General features: G+C 47.2%; 1 protein-coding gene across 1 annotated transcript in view; it reads left to right on the top strand.

Moving 5' to 3' along the window:
- LOC100741791 overlaps nucleotides 1-9,097 on the top strand; it is a 19,155-nt gene that overhangs the window by 8,690 nt on the left and 1,368 nt on the right. The window contains exons 2-3 of the mRNA XM_003489868.3: nucleotides 4,123-4,319; nucleotides 8,916-9,095. Of these exons, the coding sequence (XP_003489916.1) occupies nucleotides 4,123-4,319; nucleotides 8,916-9,095 (377 nt within the window). The remainder of the gene's footprint in view (nucleotides 1-4,122; nucleotides 4,320-8,915; nucleotides 9,096-9,097) is intronic.

Consider the following 9,097-nt stretch of genomic DNA (forward strand, 5'->3'; position numbering starts at 1 on the left):
AAAAAAAAAAAAAAAAAAGTCTCCGTGTCTTATTCGATAAGGGAATCGAAGCAACGATTATCCGTTATCTTATCGTCTTTTTCGCGGAAAACAACGTGGACGTTATTGGGCTTTTAGTGAATTACATGAAATTATACACAGGTACCTGTACCGTGTTCGTTCGTTGCAGCTAACGCAAGTAACACGACTAACGTTTCTATAATATTTCTCAATACTCGTTACAACCTGACATTTAGGTGAAAAATTAACGTCAAAGTGTTCAACGTAGAGTTTGCTGGAGGATAGAGATGTCGCAAAAAGTGATATTGCCATAACACGGAAACTGGTAGAAGATTGAACGATAAAAGAAAATTATATAGGAAGAACAACGCACGCTTGCTATCCCAGCGGCTTATGATCCGCAATTAATCGTAGAAAGCGGGCAAATTAGTAATCGGGTGCAACTTATTGCAGCAGAGCAGGAGTAAAAGTATAATTGGTCGGTCGGAGTTGGAGGTTCGTCTTATTTGCGAAAGAGTCGGAAACTTTGTCGCGCTGCTGGCCGAGAGTCGACGAATATCTGGATTCTCCGCGGAGAACGTTCGCGCGTATACGCTGCCACGTATCGATCATAAATTATGCGAACATTTAATTAGCAGAAATTAATTGTCGTTCATAAGAAACATATTGAACGAGGGGCCGGTGATTAGTAAGAGACGTAACTGGCCGCGATACGCGAATTGTTAGCGCGATATCGCGAGCGTCGACAGAGAGCAAAAGATGAAACCCGTTTCGTTCTGCGTTTCATCAGCGACTATTTTACCCGGCAAAGAATTTATTGCCGCCGCGATGGAGCAACTTCATTGGGAATTCATTACTCTTTCCCTCGCGAGTAGATAATGCGTTAGATGTACGGAGAAGAAGTTCGCGATACAAATGATTCGCGATAAATCTCGATAATTAATAACGAACATTTTACGCGACTCCGTGACGCGGAGTTATCGGAGAAAAAAGTAAGAAAGCGTGGATATTTTAAGGGCAACTTTCTCGTGTCGTGTTCTAAAATCTCGTAAACCGTTAAATATCGAATACAGTAGGTACATACGTTCGAGCAACCGTTAATTACGATCACTTGATTTTACTCGATCTTTACGTCGGCCACGACTAATTGCTTTCTTCCATCGCAATTCCAATTACGAGGCACAAAAAGCGAAGCGATCGCAGTCGCTTGTCTTATCGGAACTGAGATTTACGCTATCGTTGGTCGATTAACATCGTTTGTACATGGAAGTCGTTTCCCGGACCAGGAGAGCTTTTCACGCGCTATAGATTTCTAATTGGCTTTTTCTGCCGCGGAAACAGCCACGCGAATATTCGAATCTATACTCGAAGCTTCTTTTCGCGGAACGTATTCCTTTCGAATATCCTGGATCGTTTCTTCGAGTAACGCCGTCGCGAACGCCTCTCAGCGGCCGAGTGTCGCAAGCAGCCGACGCAATCGCCCATTGAAACTTCCGTGTGCCACGTGGTGCCGAGAGACAATGCCAAGCCAAACTCGCGCACAAACGCGAGAACACGAAAGGAAAGAGCGCAAAAGTTCCGCCAGGCTGGCCAGGGACAGGCGCAGGTGCTTTGTCCACGCGCTCCGCGGAAAGTCAGGCCGCAAGATATATTTCCTCGGAGATCCTAGCGAGCGTTTAATTAGCAGAAATTAATTAGCCTCTAAGAGGAACATATTGATCGGTTATGTGAGCGGACTAGCCAAGCAGGCTGGTCGATAGCGGTGAAACGGACAACGCCAACCAGAATGGAAGACGTAATACCGATGTCGCGACAGATCCGCTGGACAATGCCGCCGGCCCGTTCCCCGCTTTTTGTCCCTGGCCGATCGTTAATTAGCGCGTGGAATTCGCCGTTGCCCCGCTGCTTGCCACGAAATCGTCATCCTTTCGACCCGGTCCTCGACCGAACAGTGGCTTTTTGTCACTGGGGCCGACCAACGAAATCGTCCACACGTCGCCGTACTCTACCGATTCAGCTTGCCGATGCTATAGCGATAGTTGTACCTACCGATCGACGACGGACGATCGCTAACGACGCTTCCTTTCTTCGTACCGTTAACGATAATCGAGCGTACCGGTGAAGCGACGCGGCGAATTGTGTGTCCCCTTAACGTCGCCTTGTCCATGGTGAAAATTGCATCGTAAAAATGAATCGACGGACGAGGTAACGGTAGAACGGTAGTTTTTACAGAGTGGCTGGAGCTTTCAGGTAAACGAGTAGTAATTAGTTTCTTTGCCGTAGAACCGGCAGACGTTATAGACAGACGTTCGATCGCAACGGGTATGCCTACGTTGAAACGTACAAGGATGCTCGAAGCTCGCGAGTTCCTTTAAAATACCACGAACGACGAGACAGTCGTCCTCTGGCGGAGAAAGAATCCGTAGCAAAACGAGAGCAGACCAGAAGGAAGGATCGACTAATGACACGCGTACGAGTTAATCATCGAACGGCAGCAGGACGCGAGGATAATCACCGCGTTGAACGAAACGCGAGCGTAACGGGCAAACGATTTATTTTTTTTTTCCTCTTTACGATTCAATTTTATCGATCGTTGGCAACCGATCGATGGGGAACCGTTGGCCTCGGCGGTCGAACGTGCCCGGGTTCGCTTCTGTAAATCGGGGATTAAACGACGAACGGTCGACGCTGGTCGCGGAGAAACGCGCGTGCGCACGCACGATCGACGACCGGGTAATTTATGTGAACGCGATCGTTAACGCGAAACGAGGCTGGATTTTCGCGCTGCCATCTCGATCGTTTCTGTCTCTTTGTCTTTTTCCTTCCCGTGAGTTTCTTGCAATCGATGAAAGTCCAGTTGGCGTTCTGTACTTGGTTCGTGTCGAACCTGAGGTGAATTTGTCGAACAGTCGCGTACGCCGATTTCCCCGACGACATCCAAAAGAGGATGATCTTGCCATTTCGTACGAGCGTCGATACTTCGAAGCCAAGGACTGAACTTAAGGTGCTGGAATAATGAAATCGCGTAAAATCGTTCTCGACGAACCGAATTGAAATCGGTAAAGGAAGGAAACCGGTAAAAGTTTAGCGCGTTTTCGTTGAAAGGGACGCGCGCGCGCTAATTAACGGCCGTCGGTGAACGTTATCGGTGGCTCGCGGATAATTATTATGCAACGCGTACACGGGAATAACGCGACGATAATTTCGTACCATCCGAACAAATCTGCGCAGACATGATTAATATTACGAACTTTGTAACGCTATCGGATATTCGAGGGCGTCTCTCTCGTTTCTATCGCGTTCGATGACATAATAAACGATAAGCATATATATATATATAAATATATACATATATAGCATGGACGATCTTCCTTTCGCTGCTTCGATCGACCGACATAATGCATTTTTAATCGATCGAGAGCCGCCCGAAGGAAGAGACAGACGGAAGAAACGTGTGTTCGCGTTCGTTGTGTATAAATAGCGGTCTAGTAAGTAAGCGTAAATATCCGTAAATGCATTAATCATTAACGAGTGGCACGGAGAAAGATGATGAAAATAATGGTATAATTGCGACTTCCCTTCTCTCTTCTTTCCATCGTGTTTCCCCGTGCGTCGGTAACCACGATATCGAACGTTAATTTATCAGCCTCGATAATACGACAATAATTACCTGGACTATCGCATGGCCAAAAAATACTCTACGGTTCCGTGCCGTCGATATCTTAATTCGCTTCCCCGATGTGATCGTTCGTGTTAATTATTCCGCGTGTAGACATATTCTCTCGTGTAGCGATCGAGCGAGCGCTGCGCCATCGCGGTCGTGGACATCGCCGGTTTATAACGTTGCCTCTTAAACCGCCGTGTTTCGTTACCTTTGCTTCGGCAGATCACGTAATTAATCTACCTACCTCGAAAGGTAATTAATTCTTTGGTTCTTCGCGCAAGTATCTTTGAAAAGGCTCGATACTCTCTTCGACAACGCCCTATTCCACAGATCTTGCAAAAGATCCTCGACTTGCCTGGAATAAATCTCTAATTCGCCAAAGTGGACGTTGCTGGGAGAACCAGTCCCCATTCAATCGTGTTTTATCACTGATCGGCAGTTTTTCGGATCTGTTGCAGGCGATCTGAGGCTGCCAGGACCGGGGCCAGGGCCGGTCAGGTGCACCCTGAGGAAGCACAAGCCAAATCGCAAGCCGAGGACACCGTTCACCACGCAGCAGCTGCTCTCCCTGGAGAAAAAATTTCGCGAAAAGCAGTACCTAACCATCGCCGAACGAGCGGAATTCTCGTCGTCCCTTCACCTCACGGAAACGCAGGTGAGACTCGTCGAAAGAGTTTGCCATTAAGCTTCTAACCGCCGCGAACAATTAGCCATTAGAGGAGAAGCGTTTTGCGCGCGGCTTTGCAAACGCGTGTAGACTCGTCGGACGTAAAGAAATCCTACGCGTTTAGTTGCTATACTCCGTAGAGTATTGCTCGAAGAAATTACGTACTTCGGCGGAGATAATCAAACGATCGTAAATTTGTATGTCCTCGTTGAGTGGTCGAAAGTAAATAACGGACGCTCAAGTACCAATATGGAAATTGACTATTAGGTTTTGAAAATGTGTATAGTAAAACACGGTTTGACTAAACGTGTCTGGGAAGAAGACGAAGATTTACCGGCTATCTCCTCTTATTAGTTCCGACGATACGAGATAATGCACGGAAAACCGATGTTGAGCACGTCTGTGCATTTTGTCCCTTTATGACACACGCGCAATCTACGAAACACCGCTCGAACGAACGATCGTCCGTCGATATAGAGATACACGTGCAACTCTATACAACGGCGATTCGCAAGTTCGAGTAACAAAAGCTCGGCCGAAGATGAGCGTTAATTTGTTCGTACGAAGGAGCCGCGAGTAAACGGGAGTTACACTGCGAAGAGATTTAATCGATCGTTCAGCCAGATATTAGATACTTGGAAATATCGTAGCCTGAAATACGTAGAACTCGAGCTTGTAAGAGGCTAAGAAGCTATTCTCGGAAACGCGTAAATAGAGAAAGTCGCAAAAAAGAGTGGCTCGCACGCAACAAGAGGCTCATTTCGTTCGAAAGCCCGTCCCGTGAACTTACGATTCGTCCGTCCTTTAAGTACATTTGTTCGTCTCCCTGTAGTTTCTCGCGATGCTATTTTATTTCCCTCTCTTACGGCCGGTTCGTTCGTTCGTTCTTTGTTTCGTAATTGCCCGGCCAGGTCGCGATCGAAACGAGCAAATTCTTGTCTGGTTCTCGCGCATCAGATACATCACATCGAGGCGGGTAATTACACACCCTTCTACGGAGTCGGCTGGCAATTAACATGATTGACGTTAATTAAATTGAACGTAATGAAATGATATTATACGTAATTTTTGTATCAGGCGAAATGATCGGTGCTCATTTGGCGCGCAACGAACAGAAGACGCTTTTAAATGCCGCCGGTAACGGATCGACCGGCCCGAATTGTTTTCTCCATTTCTCCATTCTATGCATCGTCGTACGTACGCGCGACACCGTGGCGAATCAAAATACATACACGAATTCGTTTCGGTTTTTTGGAGTTTCCGTGCGTTTTTGCGACACCCGATCGCTCGCTTCAGGCGAAATTTCTTTCAAACTTTACGTCGACCAAGTTTCAAAATGTTTTATATAACGCGCGCAACATATTCGTAAAAAGCGTTTCTAGGAGTGTTAGGATACTTTCACGAACAACTGTACATTGTAGGCGATATAATTGCGATACTAAGAAGGACTTACCATGTACACGCGTAACTATACCACGGCTTGACCGGATCTATAAATTCACCTGCTTGTAGAGACTCGTAAAGTTGATACGCTGGTTCATTTGCTACGTGCACCTTGTAAAATTGCTTAGGAATAACGAAAACTCGGCCTGGAACATTGAAAAGTGTTTTTATCGATACACTGGGATAGAGAGAGAGAGAGAGAGCACGGTGATTAGCTGTCTGACCCTAACGTTCTGCTTCTACTGCTAATTTGTACTAAACGCGGTCGACTGTTTCCTCCGTTGATGATAACGAAATACACGCTCTGCCGGGATATTAATTAACCACGGTACTAAGCCGCTAATCATCGCCGATGTAAGTATGTTTGAAATAGATCGTGTCTCACGAGACAGAAATTTGTCAGGCGAATCGTAATCTCGCGGCCGACCGACTCGATTCGTTTAACGGTCGTTTGAATAGCGATGGAAGAAAAATCCGTAATAAAATTAACCAGCCGCGTTAACGCCAGCTAGACGTTCGTTGTCCCGCAACACGTGTAGTAGCCAGACCAAAAAGACGATCGCCATCGGGCTATTATCGTTCGCTCGGCTAGCGTGTTCGAATACACTTTGCGTATTCATTACGATGCATCGGACGAAACGAAGCCTCGTCCTGTTCGTTTGCTTAGATAAGCTACGATCGTTCCATCGCCTCTCGTCTTCCTCGTCCTTCCGAAACAGTCTCCCCATCGCCACCCTGTCTGCACTCTTCTCTCGTTATTCAGCCGCGACGAACAGGTATGTCCGCGATTTGGGTTGCGATATTCGCGCGGTTACAACGCAATAGCGCCGTTTTCTCGGTTCCTGTTCGAAGGATCGATCCTTCTCGAAGGAACGGTTTTGGCGTTGCCGTTCGTGTCTTTGAAAAATGATCCGTCATGGATCGATTCGATCCAGTCGCCTACGCGTTACAGATAGAGGACAACGATCGAGATTTAACCTGTTCGGTTTCTGCGGTCGAAGGATCGACTTTAATCCTTCGACACGGTGATCGAGGAAAGGGAGGATAATCGTAGGAACGGAATAGAAAACGCAGAGGCGGTGCTACTATTCCCGTGGCTGGAAAATTGAGCGCGCGAACCGCCGATGGTAAAGCGTTAGGCTAACCGTGAAAAACAGGAAGTCGTCGCTGAAGAGAAAAACCACGCGGAATATCGCAATATGTCTTTCCTCCTTCGGGGAACCAGTAACGATTTGATTGCACATTGTCACGCGATGCGAGATTTCTACTTTCTAAGCGACGAGAGTATCCTCCGCGAGGCCTGAGTTACGTACATACGCCTAACGTGTCCGACATCGTGGCTGATTTATTAAAGAGTTACGCGATTTATATCGGTTTTTTTCTCTTTCTTTCTCGCATCTGCATTCTTATTTACCCTTAAACTCGCCAACATTATACCAGCTTTAGCGATCAGATTACGGCTCCTTGAACTCGTTACGCGTGCTCCAGGGTGTTTAATGCTAATTCCCCGGGGAGCTAACGTAGTCTGCGCGCATTACGCTCGATAAAAATAGTGGTAACGAGAATAATAACGACGATAATAGGAAGATCGTCGTTGTTACGCATGCAGCTACTAGGACATTAGCGTTCGGATGATGGATTAAGTCGCTGGATGAAGCGTTCTTCCAACATCCTTGATACTTTAACAGTTAGGAATATTTCAACGATTCCAACAAATCTTTTGAATAATTTCCGTTTAATTAGAACAATCCATTGTTCGTGCGACCGTTTCATCGAAATCTACCTATCGGATGCACCTAAATCAATTCTAATTACGAACCTTTTACCAACACGTTTGGACCAAGGTATCGACGAATTCGATTCGAGGTACGATTCTTTATACATCGCCGGTGCGATTAATAACATCGAGACAACCGTGCGTACGTTCTTTAACTAGTCGCTGACGCGACCAAAGAGAACGCAAAATTTTCCATTGGACGATTCCCGCAGGGAAATCACGATCGATTGCTCGTACTTGCTACTAAAAACAGACGCTAAACGCCGGAGGACCGATGGTCGGACAGCGTGTCGCAATTCGATGATTCGCGACGCGGCTACAGCGGCGGCCGCATCTGTCCAAACAGAAAAATTGGCCGGCGACTGTGCAAACACAATTAACCGGCCGAGAGAAGGGTTTCGAGCCGCGAATTCGAGCCGCATATTTTTCCACGTAGCAAGTTTCCAACTACATCGACGAATTCCAACAGGCCGCTCCGTACGACCGGCTGCTTTCACCAATTTGAGCCGGCTAATTACGCGCTAAATAGCCGTTCATGCAGTACCGTGGTGCACCTATTTTCTCTACTCGACGTTCAGCTCGATCCCGTCGCGTCCCTTGTTAGACCGCTTACGTAGCGCACGCTTGATCGATAGCGTAATTATTTAATTACGCGGCCGCGCGTATCTCTCTCGCCTGTGTCCGTCCACCGCGACCGTTTTCTACTTTAGCTGCAAGTCGCGTCAAGCTTCCGTGGACCGGTCGTCTACGAGTACGGGGACGAGGTTCGACGAAAATCCGTCTTGGAAATTATAGATCGTCTAACGGTAGACGTAAATTATGAGTCGAAAGTAAGTAGCGTCTTGGGTGTCGATTACAGTTACTGCTACGTACCGGATGATAGCTCGAGCTGATGCGGTGCTCGTTTCTGCGGTGACGATTTGTAAAACAAATTTTGAGAACCGAGCGCAGCGACGATCGATCGTTAAGAATTTTTACTTCGTGCGATTATTACGTCGTTGTCCGTGCAACGAAATATTTCTCGACTAATCTTGGAGGGGATCTGTAGCTTTCGTTGGTAATCGTAATCGATCTCCAAATCCGAAGAGAAGAACACGGTCGTCTCGCAGAGAAATAACGCAAGATCAAGAACGCTTTATTTGTACAAATTACGCAATTTAACGGACGTGTACATCGTTCGGCTCTGAGATCACGCGAATGTCCGACTAGGTTACAAGAGGATATCGCGGAGCCAGTAGGAACCGACGAATGCATCGGTTTATTTTTTAACAAAGCCAACTTCTTCGCAACGATAGCGCGAAACAATCGGTTCTCGTGACCCTCGGTAACCAGATTTAACCCTTCACAAGTTTCCTCTGTTGCAGGTGAAAATTTGGTTCCAAAACAGGCGAGCGAAGGCGAAGCGCCTGCAGGAGGCGGAAATCGAGAAGCTGAGGCTTTCCGCGAGGCCCTTGTTGCACCCGAGTTTTGGCTCTGGCCTGATGTTCTCCGGAGTGGGGCCTCCTGGAACACCAGGAGTGCCTCCCTTCATCGCGGCGGCCATGGC

Source organism: Bombus impatiens, unplaced genomic scaffold, assembly GCF_000188095.3.
Source record: "Bombus impatiens unplaced genomic scaffold, BIMP_2.2 scf_0377, whole genome shotgun sequence".
Classification (NCBI taxonomy): Eukaryota; Metazoa; Arthropoda; class Insecta; order Hymenoptera; family Apidae; genus Bombus; species Bombus impatiens.